Here is a 20,370-nt window from a genome sequence, read left to right as displayed (position 1 = left end):
TCACTTAAATCGGTGTGGACTAGAGGGGCCGAGATGGCCTGTTTCCGCACTGTTATATGGACACATGGGATCAAAAGCCAAAACAAAGAGAATCTGTTGCCAACTGTTTAATCCAACCTATCCTCTAATACAGTACATATATGTAATTTAAATCCATGATTATCTTAGGAAGGATGTAATAATGTTGGACAGAGTACAGAAAAGTTTTACCAGGATGATTCCAGGAATGCAAGGGCTAACAGCTCTTGAACTGTATTTATTGGAATGCAGAAGAATGAGAGGGGATCTCATAGAGACATTCTGAATGCTGAAAGGATTGGACAGAGTCAATGCGAATAAGATGTTTCCCTTAGTGGGTAAATCCAGGACAAGAGGATGAGAAGGTACCCACTTAAAACTGGGATGAGGAGGAATTTCTTTAGCCAGAGGGTCGTGGGTTTGTGGAATTCGTTGTGGAAGCCGGATCATTGGGGCCACTTATGGAGGAGACTGATAGGTATCTGATCAGTCAGGGGATCGAGGGATAGAGGGAAAAGGCCGGAGCTTGGAACCAAATGTGAGAACAGGGTGGATTTGGGGAGCAAACTCTTGTGATGTATATACATTTGACTGTTATTGTGTTAATGTGAAGTCTCTCTATTTATTACGATAAAAACACACGACTGTATAATGTTTCACTAGTCTTGATAGCATATGAGACACCAGACATCAAATTGGATCTGTTATTTATGTGCTATCTCGTTGGCTAAATCTTATCTGAAAAATCTACAGGTTCTGCACAGTATTTACATTTTAATAATTATGGTGTTTAGGTATGCATGTACATATAGAGGTTCAGGTAAATATGTACATGTGTCATAGTATCTCACGTTGTTCAGTATATTTCACCTATTATGCCCAAATTGATTTGCGTCCCCTCTTCCAGAACGTAACCTGGACACAAGTTGATGCTGGCAGTGATCTGCACAACAAATGTTCAGTTTAGAAATTCCTTGTTATCTACCAACTTGTGTCGTTCGCTACTGAGTGTGCTTTCTGAGAGCAAATTTCACCTTTTTTACTGACATTTTTCTATTTTGCTCAGTCCTGACTTTCCCCGCAAGGCCCAACACCCCCCCCACCCCCACCCCACTTAAACAAATCAGGTAAAAGAGCCGCTCCTTATTTCATGCCTCTCAGGGTAGAACCCTGAAGGAGTGGGGGAAGTGGCAGGGCACCACAAGTGGGGAGGGAGGAGAAGCGGGGCAGACGACCCTGCAGGTCGGCGGCGGCGGCCATGGGAGTGGGCCGGTGAGAGGGCTCAGAGGCTGAAGGACCCATGTGGGGCTGCTGGAGTCCGGTTCGCGGTGGGGAGGGGGTGTGCCAGGAGGCGGAACTGCGATTCTTGCTGAGGATGAGAAGGGGACCCTCAGGGCGCTGATTGCATTGGGGGAGGGGGGTTTGGATCCGGAGCTCGGGCGGCCGACGGATTGAGCAAGAGTCTGCGCAGCTGCAGGAACACTAATGGCGATTCCACAGGGCACTGAGTAGGATCTCTCTTCTGCTTCTCTTTCTCCTGTTGTTGGGGGTGGCATGCAATGCTCATGGCCACTCTTTGTCTGCAATTCCAGCAGACAAACGTTTAATTACCAAGGATTCCAATGTTCAGATCTTTCAGGGCTGCCTCAATTAATCCATATATGTCGATGCCAGAAGTAAAGTCAACTGTAACAATCTTGGTTTTCTTCCCATGTTGCTGTTCTGCAATGGCCCAGAAAAAAAGCATGTATCAATCTGGAGTCACTCACGTTCATTAAAGATCTGTGACAGAGTAAATGTTTTTGGGAGATAAATTGGGAAAGGTTTGTTAGAGTAGGTCACATACAAACACATTAAAACAGATCTTATTTGAAATTCTGGAGCTGTGCCCCATGGTAGACACATTGGCTCCAGAACTTTTGCAAGAGCTTTTGCTCAAGAGACTTCACTAATGGATTGTTGTTTACAAAAGGCAACAGATGAAAGAGCACGTGGGAGCCCCCAACCCTTAACTTAAGTTAGATATCTATCAGAAGTTTCCCCCCCAACCCTTAACTCATAGATAGATGAGTCAAAACTGATAGATGTCGATCCTTGCATCTGATGAAATGGTGCAGCCGAGATAGGTAAACTGGTTGACCATTTTGAGTTTTGTGTGCCCGATGGAGATGTGGGGGGGGCTGGTAGTCATGGTGGGGAGCTGGCTGATGGAGGACCTCAGTTTTCTTCAGGCTGACTTCCAGGCCAAACATTTTGGCAGTTTCCGCAAAGCAGGACGTCAAGCGCTGAAGAGCTGGCTCTGAATGGGCAACTAAAGCGGCATCGTCTGCAAAGAGTAGTTCACGGACAAGTTTCTCTTGTGTCTTGGTGTTAGCTTGCAGGTGCCTCAGATTGAAGAGACTGCCATCCGTGCGGTACCGGATGTAAACAGCGTCTTCATTGTTGGGGTCTTTCATGGCTTGGTTCAGCATCATGCTGAAGAAGATTGAAAAGAGGGTTGGTGCGAGAACACAGCCTTGCTTCACGCCATTGTTAATGGAGAAGGGTTCAGAGAGCTCATTGCTGTATCTGACCCGACCTTGTTGGTTTTCGTGCAGTTGGATAATCATGTTGAGGAACTTTGGGGGACATCCGATGCGCTCTAGTATTTGCCAAAGCCCTTTCCTGCTCATGGTGTCGAAGGCTTTGGTGAGGTCAACAAAGGTGATGTAGATCTAAATATGATTTAGATCAGTCTAAATCATATTTAAAAGGAAAGTTAGATTTCCTGATCAAAGCTAATTTGAATATTTAACAACTGATACATTTATCAAAAGATTTACTTCTAATATATATATAAAATAGCAAGACTATGCAGAAAAAGGATCTATTTAAATCTAAATTGAGTTGGGAGATTCAAATATAGAAATTCAATAAGTTATGCTATGAAAGTGTAACTAATACAATTAATGTCAGATACCAAATGGTACAATTTAATTTTTTTATCTCAATACTCCATACAAATTACATGGAATTCATTCAAATCATTCTGGTGAATTTTTTAGATGCAATGTGGAAAAGTAGGATAATGTTGGGAAGATACAAGCATTTTATTGGGACGAGTTATGAAGGTGCAAGTTTTGAAAGATTCCCCAAAATATTTTTATTAGGGGATATCCTTGATTTGAAGTTAGATATCTATCAGAAGTTTCTAAATGTAGCAATAGCGGTGACGTGGAAACTCGACAATAATGTGGGGTTGAATAAATGGCAGATGGAATTACTAACCTGTTCATCGTTATAGAAAACAATTTACAGAAAAATTTGATAAGATTTGGAAATCTTGTACGGATTTTATTGCTGTGTCTTCATCGACAGTGTCTGCCACTCCTGCTCCAGCTCACCCTAGTTAATTTAAGGTTCATTTTGAAATTTAACTAATCAGGAGGATGTATGATTATCAGGTGGGCTTTTTATTCTTCTGTCTTTCCTACTTTTTTGGGAAGGGAGGGGGAAGAAAATATGAAAATATGTATTTGTAGCAGCAGCTACACTGCTTCTGAAAGAACAACACAACCAGACGGGTTGAGCTCAGTGAGCAGACTAGTTTATTGCAGGCTGCTGGGCTGTACTTATACTTCCAGCCCGGACCTGGCTGAGAACCACACTGGAGGGCGCTGATGTCACCCGGGCGTCACATGGTCCCCCAGCGTGGGTTTCTGTGCCCTGTGCTGGGAGGAAGGGAAAACCCCCAATGGCGTCATTTTGGCCGGCTGCCCCGCCGTGTGGCTTACAAGCGGGCCCGGTTCGCCTGCCTAGTGGCGAACCATCACATATTCTTTTTTGCATCGCTGTTTTCTATGATGTGGATTAAATACTGTACTCATATTGATGCAAATGAAAAATAAAATTTACGAAAGAAAAAGCAGAGGAGACGACCTGCGGGACAGTGACCCATGAGGGGCTCTGAGGCTGAGAGCGCGCAGGCTGGCGGCTCGAGGTGAGGAAACCCGCCAGCGGGCGGCTGTGCTCAAGGGCCTCACGCCAGGTAGTGCTGGAGAAGGGGTACCAGGTACTGGAACCTGAAAGCAAGTGGGCACCGGGGGGGGGGAGGGGGGGGGGAGGCAATTGTGTCAGAGGTTCGCTTCCGGAGCTCGGGTGGCCAACGGAGAGCACTGGAGGCAAATCTGCAGTCACTCGGTGACTCGGGGTTGGTGGGGGTAGAAGATTCTATTTTGCTTCTCTTCCCTGACTGTAAGGGAAGCCGGGCAATTTCTGCTGATGGCGAATCTTTTCCGTACAGTGGACTAAAGGAAATTTTGTGTCATCACGTTGTCAGTTTTATTGCATGGTGATAATCTTGAATCTAGTAATGCTTTCAAAAAGCAATTAAAAATTTAGCATCAGTCTAATTAGAATAAGAAATCTACTGTTCTTAACCTGAGGCAGAAACAGAATTAATCTATGTTCCCCACTTCAGGGAACTAACATGTTCCTTACCTATCTCTTCTGCCGTGGCTTTCAGCTTCTCTAATGACCGGCTGATCAGCACAATATTCAACCCTCTTCTTGCCAACTAGGAATCAGAAACAAAAATAATCCCACACATTCCTCAAAGCCGCCACGCAAGTTGATAAGACAAGCTGTCAGATGTTACAGTGGGACGCTGATAGGATGGAAATCTGGGCTGAGAAGAGGCAGGCGAAGTTCACCCCAGGTAAGCGTGAACAGGTTCATTTTGGGAGGTCAAATATGACGGCAGAATATAGTATTAATGGGAATACTCTTGGCCGCGTGGAGGGTCAGAGGGGTCGGGTCTTGGGGATCCATCAGATGCTCAATGCAGCTATGCGGGTTGATTCTCTGGTTAAGGCGGCCTATGGCGGTGGCTCTCCACGATTTCCTTTCCACTCACATACCCTAGGCCATTGGTGCTCTGAGATTAGTAAGGGATTGCTTAAGGTGGGATGTGAGTGGGGAGGGAAGGCTGAGAATCACTGCTTTAGGCCCAATTGTTACTGAAATATTTTGCTTGAGAAAAATTGTCATTGGCCCATTTCCTTTGGAGTACTAAAATGGCTCAACATAACGAGTCAATAAAGGACGATTAAAACGGTGGTTTTCAAACTTTTTCTTCCCACCCACATCCCACCTTAAGCAATCCCTTACTGATCACAGAGCACCGATGGCCGTGTGGCTTACAAGAGGGATGTGAGTGGAAAAAGGTTGAGAACCACTGGCTTACGGTGTATTGGCCTTCGTTATCGAGGAATTGAGTTTAGGAGCTGAGAGGTAATGTTGTCAGAGCCCACTTGGAGTTCTGTCCTCAGTTCTGGTCACCTCACTACCAGAAAGGCGTGGAAGGGCGCAGAGGAGATTTACAAGGAGTTTGCCTTATGAAAAAACAGGTGGAGTGAACTCAGCCTTTTCTCCTTGGAGCGGCGGAGGACGAGAGGTGATCTGATTGCAGTGTTTAAGATGACGAGGGGTACTGATCATCTAAATAGTCAGAAGGCCTGAAATGGTGGACACAAGAGGACAAGGATTTAAGGTGCTGGGGAGTCAGAACAGAGGAGATGTCGGGATAGTTTTTAAACACAGAGAGTGGTTGGTGTGTGGAATGGGCCACTGGCAACAGTAATGGAGGTGGATATATTAGGGTTCTTTAAGAGATTTTTGGACAGGTACATGGAAGTTAGAAAAATAGAGGGCTATGGGGAAGCTGAGGAATAGAATTTAAGAGCAGGGTTGTGATGTTGGGGCTTTATCAGGCCCTGGTGAGACCTCCCGTGGAGTATTGTGAGCAGTTTTGGGCTTCTCATTTAAGAAAGGATGTGGAGAGAGTTCAGAGTAGCTTCACTGGTATGATTCTGAGAATGAAAGGGTTATCATATGAGGAGCATTTGACGGCTCTTGGCCTGGATCTTAGGAGAATGGTGGGGGGGGGGGGAATCTCATCGAATGTTGAAAGGTGTGGACAGTGTAGATGTAGAAAGGATGTTGCCTTGGTGGGAAAGTCCAGAATAAGAGGGCGTAACTTGGAGCAGTGGTTAGTGCAATGCCTTTACAGTGCTAGCGATTGGGACTGGAGTTTGAGTCCCGCACTGTCTGTAAAGAGTTTGTATGTTCTCCCTGGGTCTGTATGGGTTTCCCCTGAGGGGCTCCGGATTCCTCCCACCATTGAAAACATACTGGGGGTGTAGGTTGATGGGGTGTAAAGTGGGTGGCACAGACTTGTGGGCTGAAGTGTGCTGTATGTATGTCCAAATTTAATTTAAGGATGGAAGGGTGTCTGCTCAGAACAGAGGAATTTCTTTAGCCGGAGGGCAGTGAATCTGTGGAATTTGTTGCCACAGGCGGTTGCGGAGGCCGGGTCATTGGGCGAAGATCGATAGTTCCTTGATTAGCCAGGGCATCAAAAGTTATGGGGAGAAGGCCGGGCAGTGGGGAAATGTATCAGCTCCTGATTAAAATGGCAGCACAGCCTCGATAGCCTGTTTTCGCTCCGAAACCTTCTCGTCTTATAAATTGGTTCAGAGACACACGTTTGAATCACGACGACGGCAGCAAGAGAGGAATTTAATTTCACAAACTCCATCAGCTTTTGTCCACATTGACAATGCAGGAACTGGAACAATATTAACATTTGGGGAGCATTTATAAGATTTAGAGTATGTCACATACATTCACACATTTTAAAACAGATCTTGTTTCAAAGACTGAAGAATTCATATTGAAAATGAAAAATGGGAAAAGTTATGTTCTAGAACTATGAAGAATATAATAAACACGTGGTTACGCATGATACAATATAATTGGTTACACAGGCTATACACCACGCCCCAAAAGTTAAATAAATGGGACCCAACAGTATCAGACAGATGTTTTCGTTGTAAGAAGGAAACGGGAACAACAGTACATGCAATTTGGGCATGTGAGAAAGTGGAAAAATTTTGGGAAGATCTAAACCAGGTATTAAATAAAATCACAAAAAGCAACATACCAAAAAATCCAGAGATCTTTCTTCTAAGTAATATAAGAAGTAAAGAACTTGGACTCGATTTGGATGGAGCACAAAAAAGATTTATTATGATAGCCTTAGCTGTAGCAAAAAAATGTATAATGTCAACCTGGAAATTAGAAGAGAGCCTGAGAATACAGCAATGGTACATAGAAATGAATGAATGTATTCCATTGGAAAAAATAACATATAATTTAAAAAATAACATCACAGTATTCGAACAAATTTGGGAACCGTACATGGAACACAACAGAGAAATCCTACCGCGGACCTCCACCGCCTAAAATGACAGAAGGAGAAGAAGACAAAATGAACTGACCCAGTGTGTAAAAGTAGATGACACAAATTTCCTATTTATTTTCATTGTGTGATGACATTGTTTAATGGGTTTATTGCATCGTATATGTTGAGTGGGTGGGGAGGGGGTGAAGGAGAGAGGGAAGGGAGGGGGGAAAAAGGGGAGAAAATGACACTGTGTATATTCAAGAGGGAAATGTTTGTGTGTATTTTGGTCAGTATGGTTCATAATGTGAAAAATAAAAAAATAAAAAAAATATACACAGTGTCATTTTCTCCCCTTATTTCCCCCTCCCTTCCCTCCCTCCTTCACCCCCCCTCCCTTCCCTCCCTCCTTCACCCCCCCTCCCTTCCCTCCCTCCTTCACCCCCCCCTCCTCACCCACTCAACGTTCAACATATACAATACATCAAAACCATTAAACAATGTCATCACACAATGAAAATAAACAAGAAATTTGTGTCATCTACTTTTACTCACTGGGTCATTTCATTTCGTCGTCTTCTCCTTCTGTCATTTTAGTTGGTGGAGGTCCGCGGTAGGCCCTCTCTGTTGTGTTCCATGTACGGTTCCCAAATTTATTCAAATAATGTGACTTTAATTTTTTAATTTTATGTTATTTTTTCCAATGGAATACATTTATTAATTTCTATGTACCATTGGTGTATTCTCAGGCTCTCTTCTGATTTCCAGGTTGGCATAATACATTTTTTTGCTACAGCTAAGGCTATCATAATAAATATTTTTTGAGCTTCATCCAGTTTGAGGCCTAATTCTTTACTTCTTATATTAATTAAAAGAAAGATCTCTGGATTTTTTGGTATGTTGCTTTTTGTGATTTTATTTAATACCTAGTTTTGATCTTCCCAAAACTTTTCCACTTTCTCACATGCCCAAATTGCAAGTACTGTTCCCGTTTCCTTCCTACAACGAAAACATCTGTCTGATACTGTTGGGTCCCATTTATTTAACTTTTGGGGCGTGGTGTATAGCCTGTATCATGAGTAACCTCGTGTTTATTGTATTTCTCATAGTTCTGGAGCATAGCTTTTCCCATGTTTCATTCTTTATGCTTAGATCTTGTTCTCATTTTTGTTTAGGTTTACAGTTTGTTTCCTCGTTCTCCTTTTCTTACAGTTTGATGTACATGTTTGTATTAAATCTTTTAATTATCATTGTGTCTGTAATCACATATTCAAAATTGCTTCCTTCTGGTAACCTTAGCCTGCTTCCCAATTTGTCCTTCAAGTTGGTTTTCAGTTGGTGGTATGCAAACATTGTACCGTGAGTTATTCCATATTTGCACTTCATTTGTTCAAAAGATAATAATTTATTTCCCGAAAAACAATTTTCTATTCTTTTGATCCCTTTTCTCTCCCATTCTCTAAAGGAAAGATTATCTATTGTGAAAGGGATTAGTTGATTTTGCATCAATATTAATTTTGGTAGTTGATAATTTGTTTTATTCCTTTCTATGTGAATCTTCTTCCAAATGTTGAGCAGATGGTGCAGTACTGGTGAATTACACTGTGTAGATTTAAGAGGGAAATGTTTGTGTCTATTTTGATTGATATGGTTCACAGAGTGAAAAATTTAAAAATTTAAAAAAAAATTCACATTGCAGGATCTCTTGGAGAATGTTAGCACCTTTCACATGTTAATTCCACTGACATCATGAAATGCTTGACCATTGTCTTGCTGGAGTCATGCTGTCTTATCAGTGCCCTTTCTGCTCACAGAAAGGACAATTCTGGATTGTTTACCTATGATAACAATTTGAGAAGAAGAAAGAACTCCTGTTGCTTGCTGGAGAAGGTGGGGGTTTTGCAAGACATGAGTCACAAGGCACTTTCAGGTGGCCAAATGCCCCGCTTGTAAAGCCGCATATTTTGGCAAAATGCGGCTGTGGCAAAATGCGGCTGTGGGAAGGCCACGTGAATGTGCAGGAGGCGCCTGCAAGGCAAGTTTAGTAACCCTCCTCTGAGAGGGATAATCCCTGCAGCACAGTGGCCTCCCCAGCCATCTGAATGCAGACGCCTAAAAGTAGCTGCATTTGGATGGCAGTCAACTGGCCAGTGCCTGACAGCTCGTCTCCCAGTTCTCACACTGTCAGCCGGCCAGCGCGGGCTGTCCCCACACTGTGGGGACTGATTTCGGGAGTGGGGAGGGTTGCTCCAGCCCCCCGTATCCCCTGCCCCCCCCCCACCACCAGTCGCACCACCTTCCTTCTCCCCTGCCAGCTACTCCAACCCCCATATTCATCCGCCGGCTGCTCCAGCCCCAAAGGTGCTCAGATGCACATCCTGGTGCAGCTGTCCTTTCAGGTGGCCAGCATTGCGCTTTCAACGCTGCTGCGCTTTCAACGCTGCCACCTGAACACCAATTTACAGGGCCACTTCTGCTTCTTCAGGCGCATTCTTAGCGGAGAATACACCTGAAAAAGCCTACATACTCTCTTTGGAGTTTCAGTTGGAGAGAGAGAGAGAGGGAGAAGAGAATCCTTCTCAGCTGGTATGTGTGGGACACAGTTCAATTCAGGAAGAACTGATGAAAAGTTCCAAAACCAGTGGATGGCTGGAAGTGCTATCTGTCTGATGTTTCTCTTGGAATAAGAGGAACAGAAGGAGCTCTTTCGTAACCTGAAAGAAAGAGGTTACCATCTGAAAAACCCTGATGGGGCAAGTTTCATCGGCAAGACATTAAGATGACTAATAGTGGTACCTCAGTTGTGGAAGACCTGGAACAACAAATCTCTCTCTACCCTACAAGAACCTTCCTGAGCGGTAAACATTTATCTTTCAAGCACCAAAGCCTGGTGAACTTTATACATGTTAAATTCTGTGCATAGTATGGTGATTGCCTGCAACGAGAGAACTTGAAAGAAGAAGTGAGATTGAACTTTGAACCAAAGAACTTTTCTTAAATACACACACACACACACACACACACACACACACACACACACACACACACACACACACACACACACACATTAAGTACACGTGCGCTTAGAATTAGAAGGTAGTAATTTGGGTTAGTATAGAGTATAGCATAAGTATAGATTTAAGTTAAAATTTGATTCTATTTTCATGTTTGAAGTTGATTAAAAATAACTTTTGTTTTGAAAGCCATTTGTCTTGGTGAATGTCTATTGCTGCTGGGTTTTGGGGTCCTTTGGGCTCATAACAGAACAATTATGAAATATAAAGCAAAGGTCCAAACAAGTCAAGCTACCTTCTCGGAAGGTATTATTCTAGGAAAAGAGACAGAGATCTACTTTACCTCATGTGCGTAGGCTTTACCGATCCCACTGGTTGAACCTGTAACAACTGAAGAAAAAAAATTCATTTAAGATCAAGTAAAACACAAAGACATTGATTGAAATAAAAACACAATTCTAGAGAAACCATTCAATTTTCCTAAATTACAATGAGTTCAGGCCAAGAGCCGTCAAACACTCCTCATATAACCCTTTCGTTCCCAGAATCATCCAGTGAACCTCCTCTGAACCCTCTCCACGTCCTTTCTTAAACGAGAAACCCGAAACTGCTTGCAATACTCCACGTGAGGTCTCACCAGTGCCTTATGGACCAAAGGTCATCACCAGCATTTCGGCCTTGTGAGAGCAAAAGGTAGGCAGGTGCCTGAACAGAGTTCTTTTCTGTTCCTCTTTCTCCTTTTCCAAGGGAAACACCCGACAGCCAGTCCTCTCCTTTGACCAGGCCGGCTGCTGACTTTTGGAGACTGGCTCAAGACTGGCTGATGGGGTATCATATATTGTAACCGGGATGCAAGAGAGGGCCAAGGGTGCTGAAAGCTTCCTGAGTGTCGGACATAGAGCTCAAGTTGCTGATTGTTTGGACTGGACTCTGTGAGGAGCTGGAGGCGAATCCACAGACTCTCAGTAACTCTGGCAGGGACGCTCTTTTGCTCCTCTGTACTCTGACTGTAAGGGACACCAAGAGCAATTTTGGTGGAATCAGTGGGAGGGAGGAACGATGAGTTCCCTGAGCAGTTTGCTTCAAGCTCCTAATTTCAGCATTTAGATCAGTGATTCTCGACCTTTTGCAATCGAAGGCCCACCTGGCTTCTAGCTTAACATGCCATGGCCCGCTAGTGGCTATGACTGAGTGATATTTTCATATCAAAGGCAGCTTTGTAAGAAACAGATGTTGCAGATGTAAGTTATGGACCATCATGTTGAAATAGGATGAATAACGAGACCACACTGCACAGAGCAAACTGCAAAAGCATTTATTGACATGCTGCCGGGCATGATATAGACAAACAACAGTGACCTGGTGTAATGACATCTAGAGTACATACTACCTCAAGACATTCATGTTGAGTTGGCAAAGACTTCTCCGTAGACTAACAGATGCTGATGAGTCACTACGCCTCTTGGCTGGAGCCTGTTGTGTCTAGCTATCATGAGTTTGGAGCTGTTAATGCTCACCCCAGTGTACCGCTGCACACATCTTTATCTAATCTAAAGTATTTTATTTAACATTTTTAAAAAGACCCATATGAAAAGACCCTGTGGGCCATGGCTCACAGGATGAGACCCGGATCATCGTCTCCATTAGGAGGTTTAACTTATTTTGACCCCTTCCCCTTCCTGATTTTTTTTCTGGTTCACCTTCCTCCTTAAATTTTTTTAAGCCTGCTTCAACTTCCCAATGATGCACCTTTTGCAACAAAGGACACACCGTAAATGCCATCCAACAGGAACGATCCTTGGAACTTAAAAAAGGCCACCTTAAAAATCGAGGACGTCTGATATGCTGGGCCTAAAATCCATACCTCGAAGGCCAAGTCTCAACACCGCCGCCATCTTCCCGCCGACTCCGATGCAATCTCGTGCGGGCCCTGTTAGTTATCAGCGAAGCCTCAGCGCACTTCCGTGGGGACCATCCGCCCAGTCTGACTGCGATCGGCTTTGTACAGGGTTTGTTCCAGGTTTATTTTAAAATAGCCAAATAAATTTTAAACCTCTAAATTATAATTTATTAACATATTGTGATTTACTTTTAACAGCACCCACTGGTCAGCGGTAAGTTCCAGATTAGGGTTAACTTATACAAAGGGTGTCGCTCAAAAGGGGTCATCTGTACACTGGCAGATATGGTAAGTTATGGTATCCCACTGGAATGGTATCGTTGTCCGGAGAGGACGTGCAAAATCGCGGTGGATCTCTTCCACCCTGCACACAGCATATTTCAGCTGCTTCCATTGGGGAAATGATCCAGGAGGATCAGAGGTAACACCACCAAGGCTTCTTCCCACGGGCTGAACGAGCAAAGGACCTGCTCACACCGACCCTCAATATGAGACTCTCATATCGCTAAAATACTTGTCCTGCATATGTACAGTAACGTCTAGTGCTTTGCACCGAGGAGCAGAGAACACTGTTTCGTCGAATTGTACTTATGCAGTCAGATGACTCGATTTTGAGGGATGTTTTTAAAGAGGAAACTGTGTGAAAATTCCACTGCCCAATACAGCAGCCAGAGAGCCTTGAGGTTTACAATTTGACCAAACCAAAAGCTGCAGTAATGGCGAGCTGGAAAAATGAATTGGGTTCAGGTGCCAGGAGTGTAGCTTGAATCAAAAGCTTTCTCATTCAGGGGCAAAATAAAAAGTGCACTGGACCACACAAGTATCACTCCACAGAATTTGTCCACAAGTTTAGGAAAAGGACAGATGCAAAGTTTGCAGTTCCTTTTAAACTCAGGGAAGAGCAAGTGTAATGGTGCAAAGTTCAATAGAGACATTTCGGAGGTATTGAGTCAATCTTTATCAGTTTGCCACTGAATAGAATGTTCTGAGAACAACCTATTTTGAAGCAAAGCTCATTTCAAAATCTTTAACCACGGGAAAGTGGATCTAAAATGTTCCCATATGAGCACGTCGGCAAAGGCAAAATTGAGAGCTCAACCTGCGAGCGGGCGACGAAAACTGGTAATAGCCGCAAGTCTGCGATGCGATCAGAGAGAATCTCAACAAAAGCTGCCTGCAAACTTACCCGCCCATTCCCCGAAGTGCGGCAAGTCGATCCTCCAAACTTTGGACAGAATGTAGATCCTGATGCCGAACAGCAACTTCCAAATGAGCTTTGCCAAGTAATAGGTGCATGTCAATGCCCCGATCACTTCCAAGACAAAATTCTGGGGAGTGTTTTGAAAAAGAAACATGTTCAGAATAATCCCTGTCAGATTTAAAGTCTAAGAGTTCTCTCCACAGGTTATTCATACACATTATCAAGGGCACGTGCTCGGATTACTATTTCCTATTGGGAAAACGATTGGTGTATTAGTCCAGCCATCATTTGCATACTTCCATGGATATTTGAGTAATTTCCAATTGTATTAAAGTTTGTTTAGAATTGAGCTACATAATCTGCCCTTCTCATTAAGGAGGAAGGCATTCAAGGGATATTGGCAGTGTGGTTGAGAAGAAAAGGGATATTGGCAGTATGGTTAAGAAGAAGAGGGAGCTGTTCAGCAAGAGTAGGCAATAAGGAACTAATGAGTGTGAAATATGGTTGAAGATGATTAAACTCGCACCATTCTGTGAAAAAGGAGACTGAAAACAGAATACTAGTTAGTAGGCTCCTCTTGGAGCCCCAAGGATGCAAGGATCTGGTTCAGGCTGGTACAGTGACCTAAGGTAGTCTATAGGTAGTACTGCCCTTGCTTAATAGGGACATGAATATTAACTTAGACACCCCTAAGGAGGGAATGAACTAATTAACATAACATGCGATGTATGAAAAAGGAGGAACTGAGTGATACCTGGATTGATGGAAGGGAGAAGGAGAATGTTGTAATGTATTGGGATTCTGATGGAAGAAGATAAATGAAGGTGGGGTGATGTTGAGTGCGGGACTTTACAAAAGAGTGATGATTCTGAACCTCTGGTGTGTCTCCAGACCAAGGACACCTGACTCTGCAGACTTGAAATAAAGCGGAACCTGTTCTCCAAGACTTTGTCTCCAGAGTAGTGGTTGTGAACACTTTATATTTCACAATGAGGTTCAAAAAAAATGCTAAAAAATACTGAAGGAAATCAGGAAGGCAAAAAGGAGACATGACATTGTTTTGGCAGATAATATGAAGGTAAACCTGAAGGGGTTCTACAAGTATATTAAAAGGATAGTAAGGGGCAAAATTGGTCCCCTAGAGCAGGGGTGTCAAACTCAAATTCACAGAGGGCCAAAATTAAAAACTTGGACTAAGTCATGGGCCAAACTAAATATTTATTGAAAATTTTCAACAACATCTGCATGTTTTCTCTTCTTTCAACATATGTAATGTTAAACTTTTTCTTATTAAAATAAATGTTTAATAATAGTTTTGGTTAAATTCTTTCCAGAAGAAGCATTAACAAATGAGAAATAAAATATTCAATAAATAATATTTCTCTATAGCCTTTAAGCTCCTTTTAAATGTTCTTTTTTTCACAAGCCAACAAGTCAAAAAATTAACAACTTGCTTCAATGAAAATCCAATCTTTCAACTATGAACAGTCCAAAGTTAACCAAAGAAAATATTAATCCAAGCTTAGCTTGCTACACTGTGATTTACTCTGATGCACCTGATACTTGGCATCTCTTCTTAGATGCAAGTTCATTAAACTCTGGGGTCAGAGTTTGCCTCCCACCTGTCTTGAAAGGTCCCGTTTTCTGTCTTTCGTTTGGCCATTTTTCGTAAGGGGTTTATTACATGTGAGTTGGGCGACAGGTCACAGATGCTAATGAAAGTAAAGAGAGGAGGTGGGGGCGATTAGCAGGCTGACGGGCCGGCGCCAACGCATTTGCAAAGCATTCTGGGATTTGTCGTGTTAGCTGTGCATGCGCTATACTGGCGCAGTGGCCAGCAGGCCAGCTCTAATACATATTTGATATGATCTTGCAGGCCAAATATAATTATATCACGGGCCAAATTTGGCCCACGGGCCTGAGTTTGACATGTGTGACCTAGAGGATCAATTATGTGTGGAGCCTTAAATAATTATTTTTGCATCAGTATTTACTCAGGAAACTGGAAGGAAGGGAAACAAACAGAGTGTCATGGAACAGATGGAGATTAAGGAGGATGAGGCGCTTACTTGCCTTAAATCCTCCTTGGCCGAAGGAAAATTGTCCTTAGTCACGGGTGAGGTGCCAGTGGATTGGAGGGCAGCTCATATTGTTTAAAACAGGCTCCAAAAATAAACCAGGTAATTAAAGGAGAAATTGCATAAGGAGGAGTAAATTAGATGCTCTGAAATTGGAATAAAATACGTTCCAAACTTATAGAATTGAAAGAGTAATACAACGATCTAATCAGAGATATTATGAGTTAAGAGATAAAACACACAAGGTATTGACATGGCAGTTGAAATCTGAACAGACGTCAAGAAGAATAAAAGCAGTGAGGAAAATTTCAAGGGTATCTTATAGATTGCAAGATATTAATGAACAGTCTGTGGAAGAAACACAGCCACCATATTGAGGGTCGTTAACGATTGTTTTTATTCAGATTCAGCACGCCCCTATAAGGGCAGCATGAGCTCAGTCACCTGGTGCATTGTGACATCATAATCGCTGCCTAGGGTGCGCGTTGGAAGGAATGCTGGAGTCAGAGAGAAGCCTCTGACGATGCGCCATTTCCTCATGGCTGCCCCGCCACGTGGCGATACAAGCGGGGCCGGTTCGCCATGAAGCTGTGCGCCGCCATATGTGATTGTTTAGGGAGACATTTGGATTTATCTAAAGAAGCATTATTTGAAGTATTAATTCGAGATGGGGGAAGGAAAGGATTTATTTCAGAAATGTATAAATTATTACAACGGAAATTGCCTAAGGTGGACTTGCATAAATCACGACTTGTATGTGAGAAAGATTTGGGAATTCAGTTTGATATAGATAATTAGAGGAAGATTAATAAAGATACTATGACAAAGTTAGTTAACATTAGGTATAGGTTGGTAACTTATAACTTTATGCATCGATTATATTTAACTCCTGAACGTTCGAAACAATATAAACTGAGTACTTCAGATTTGTGTTTTTGATGCATTCAGTTTGGGCATGTGATAAGATTAAAGGTTTTTGTGCTAAATTAAGAGACTGTTTGCAAGAAATCTTGAAAATACAATTTTCTCTAGACCCAAAGATCTTTTTAATTGGGTTTAATTGGGTTTGTTACTGTGACAGGTGGCTTGGGAGGAATTGCTAGAGTAGCTTTTTATTTTAATTTTATTTAATTTTATTTTTATTTTAAAACACAATATTTGCAGGATTTTTACAGAATGCTTTTTTCAAAGAGAAACAAATTTGCAGAATACAGATTGCCTGGGAGAGCTTGTGACTTTTGCAGGCAGGCAGAGAACAGTTTTGCTCTCAGAGAGGGAGGGTGTGAAACAGAGAGAGGAGTCACAGAAATCAGTTCTGGAAGGCTGTCTAGTCTTTATTAATCTTCCTCTAATTATCTGCCTGGTCGAAGGAGAAGACTGGCGATCTGAAAGGTGACCTGAAAGAAAGAGATTCATCTGGATAACCCTGAAGGGAGCAAGTTTCGTCAGCAAGACTGATTGAGAAGGAATAATTTGCGATTGTCCTGGAAAAGGAATCTCTCTCTAGGCTTCTTCAGGTGCATTCTCCACCAAGAATGCACCTGCAAAAGCAGAAGCGGCCCTTTGAATTGCCATTCAGGTGGCAGCACTAAAAGTGCAGCGCTGGCTGTCATGATAATGAATAGGCATGAGATGTATGCAGATAGAGGTTGAGCTATTAACCTGACCGGAAGTAAAAAGGGCATGTGAGCGTTGTAGGCAGGCGCAAAATGGTGGAATAATGGAAGCAGAGAAATAAAGACGCGCTGATGTTCAACAGGTAAATCATGTGTTGATGGTGTTATCAATTTCACATTTCGGGCCACAAATGTGACATTGGCGACGAGGAGAAAAATTTTGGATTTCGAATCTGTGGCTTTGAGCTGGAACGTTTCATCATGGCAGTCACTGGAGCTGAATTTCTAGCACTTCGCAGTGTTCCTAATTTTGACCCGACGGGCGATGCAAGCACTGTAAGCATGAAGTGGAAGGCATGGCTTGAAGAGTTCGAAGCTTACGCCGACAGTCGTGGCCTATTTCTCGATGGGAGTACGGCGGAGCAGAAAGCGCAGCGGAGGGCGTTACTTCTCTTCACCACAGGACCTGCAGGTCGGGAAACTATTAAGATGCTTTCAAATACTGGAAGGAAGGAGGAATACCAGAAAGCTGTAGATACATTGAATGCACACTATGTAGTGACACCGAATGCCACATTTCAACGCCATTTGTTTCACAAAACAAAACAGGAAGATGGGGAAGCGGTCACCCAGTACGTGACGAGATTGTGACAACTGGCTGTTGGATGCAATGACGTGGCAGCTGATTTGGACAACCAGTTATTGGATCAAGCCGTGCAGCACTGCAGATCAGACAAACTCAGAAGGCGATTGCTGGAAAAAGAGGGTGAGTTGAAACTTACCAATGCCTTAGCAATTGCTGCTGCATTAGAGGCTGTTGAGGGGCAATTTCATACCATGAAACTGAAAGACAACTCAAGCCAGCCCAGTAAAGACAAAGTTGGTCAACAAGTAAATAGGCTCTCACATAGCTGTAGCCAGCCAAGTAATATGCCGACACGTGACTTGGAGTGTTACAGATGTGGAGACAGAGGTCATTTTGGAAAAGACCCATGCTGCCCAGCAAAAGGCAAAGTTTGTAGAAAGTATGGAGGTAAAGACCACTTTGCAAAGAAGTGCAAAAGCAAGGATTGGGAAGAGTACAGATTCTAAGGGCAAAGCTTGGGGGGAAAAGAAAGTCTCCTGGAAAGAAAGGCAATTATGGACAGAGAAAGCAAGGCACCATTCGCCATATAGAAGGTGACCCAGAAAGTGACGATGACGACGACAACCAGGATGGGCAGAAATACTATCAGTTTACATTGAATGATGACCATCATGAGAAAGTCCCAGTGATAATTGGTGGTGTGACAGTTCCGGTCATTGTAGACTCAGGCAGTGACAGTAATGTAATTGACCAACACTTTTGGGAGAAATTGAAAAAAAAGATCATTTGTACGTCAGAGAAGTGTTCAAAGAAACTGTATCCATACACAGCAACCAAGCCATTCCAGATCATTGGATGTTTCACTGCGTCTGTTGAAGCTGGTGACAAACACACCAAAGCAGAGTTTGTTGTCATAGTCGAGAGGGAAGAACCATTGCTGAGTAGACGCACGGCGCAAGATCTGGCAATACTTCATATTGGAGCTCGTGTCAATTCAGTTCAGTCATACGAGGATATGAAGCAAGAATTCCCCGCAGTTTTCCAGGGAGTAGGAAAGCTGAAAGGTTGATAACTAAAGCTAGCAGTGGACAAAACAGTCAAACCCAAGGCACAACCAGTTCTCAGAACCCCATTTGGACTTCGTGGGAAAGTCGAGGCCAAAATCAAAGAGTTGATTGAGCAAGACATTATTGAACCTGTAGAACATTCAACGCAATGGGTCAGCCCAATAGTGATCGTGCCCAAACCAAATGGTGACATGAGACTGTGTGTTGATATGAGGATGGCCAATGAAGCTATAATTCGAGAACAACACCCCATACCAACAGTAGAAGAAGTCCTACAGGAGTTAACAACCAGTCAGGTATTCTCAAAAATCGATTTAAAATGGGGCTATCATCAACTAGAGCTAGACCCAGAATCCAGGGATGTGACAACATTTGTGACTCACTGTGGATTGTACCGGTACAAGAGGCTATCGTTCGGCATCAATGCAGCTCATGAGATCTACCAATGAAAAATCCATCGAGTGATTCAAGGCATTCCTGGAGTCGCCAACATTTCTAATGACACCATAGTCCATGCGGCTACACAGGAAGAGCATGACAGACGGTTGAGGATTGTGCTATCCAGACTACAGGGGGCAGGCCTTACTGTGAATGGAGAGTGCCAGTTCGGTGTCTCAGAGATGGACGTCATGGGACACAGGCTTAAACGGGAAGGACTGAACCCAGCTGATGCCAAGGTGAAAGCTGTTGCCGATACACGTGAACCCCAGAATGCAACGGAGATGAGGAGTTTCTTGGGATTGGTCAATTATTGCGCAAAGTTCATCCCTAATTTTGCTACACTGGCAGAACCACTGAGGAAACTAACCAGGAAAGGTGTACAATTTCCTTTTGGCCCTGAGCAGAAGGAAGCATTCACAGCTCTGAAACAAAGTCTGATGAATGCCGATACTCTTGGGTATTATGATCCAGATGCACCAACCAAAGTCATAGCGGATGCTAGCCCTGTTGGTTTAGGAGCCGTGTTGGTCCAGGTGCATGATGAGGGACCAAGAATCATTGCCTATGCCAGCAGATCTTTGACAGACATTGAAAGGAGATATTCTCAGACAGAGAAAGAAGCACTTGGACTTGTATGGGCTTGCGAGAGATTCCATGCATATTTGTATGGCATTGAATTTGAACTCATCACGGACCATAAACCATTGGAGGTGATCTACGCTGCCAGGTCCAAACCGTGTGCCAGGATAGAACGATGGGTGCTCAGACTCCAACCGTACAAGTACAGAGTAGTCCACATTGCTGAGAAAGCGAACATTGCTGATCCGCTGTCCAGATTGTTGAAAGATGGATGCCCACAATCCAAGTCAGAACTGGGGACAGAAACAGAGAGCTTTGTACGCTTCGCAGCTATCCATTCGACACCGGGAGCTGTGACAATGAGGGAAGTTGAGAGAGAGTCCGAACATGAACCAGAACTCATGGAAGTTAGAGAATGTATCCAAAGTGGACAATGGGACAAGGGCACTCACAAGGCATATGTTCCCATTAGAGATGAACTTTGTTGCATCGGGCAGTGTGTGTTGAGGGGTTGTAGATGGGTGATACCACAGAGGTTGAGACCGAAGATTGTATCATTAGCTCATGAAGGACACCTAGGTATTGTTGGTACCAAGCAAAACCTCAGGAGTAAAGTATAGTGACCAGGTTGTGATAAACATGCAGAGA

The 20,370-nt window shown here is 43.4% G+C and overlaps 1 protein-coding gene across 2 annotated transcripts in view; it reads right to left on the bottom strand.

Annotated features, from left to right (window-relative positions):
- Nucleotides 1–20,370, bottom strand: part of LOC138754943 (very-long-chain 3-oxoacyl-CoA reductase-like) — a 74,943-nt gene that overhangs the window by 30,523 nt on the left and 24,050 nt on the right. For both annotated transcript variants that reach the window (XM_069919979.1, XM_069919980.1), the window contains exons 2-5: nt 13,341–13,482; nt 10,598–10,644; nt 4,498–4,573; nt 1,630–1,740 (exon numbers count right to left, since the gene is read on the bottom strand). In XM_069919979.1, coding sequence (XP_069776080.1) covers nt 1,630–1,740; nt 4,498–4,573; nt 10,598–10,644; nt 13,341–13,482 — 376 coding nt within the window. The remainder of the gene's footprint in view (nt 1–1,629; nt 1,741–4,497; nt 4,574–10,597; nt 10,645–13,340; nt 13,483–20,370) is intronic.

Source organism: Narcine bancroftii, chromosome 2, assembly GCF_036971445.1.
Source record: "Narcine bancroftii isolate sNarBan1 chromosome 2, sNarBan1.hap1, whole genome shotgun sequence".
Classification (NCBI taxonomy): Eukaryota; Metazoa; Chordata; class Chondrichthyes; order Torpediniformes; family Narcinidae; genus Narcine; species Narcine bancroftii.
Note: the sequence above shows the minus strand (reverse complement) of the source record. Positions and strands in the feature narration are given on the sequence as shown.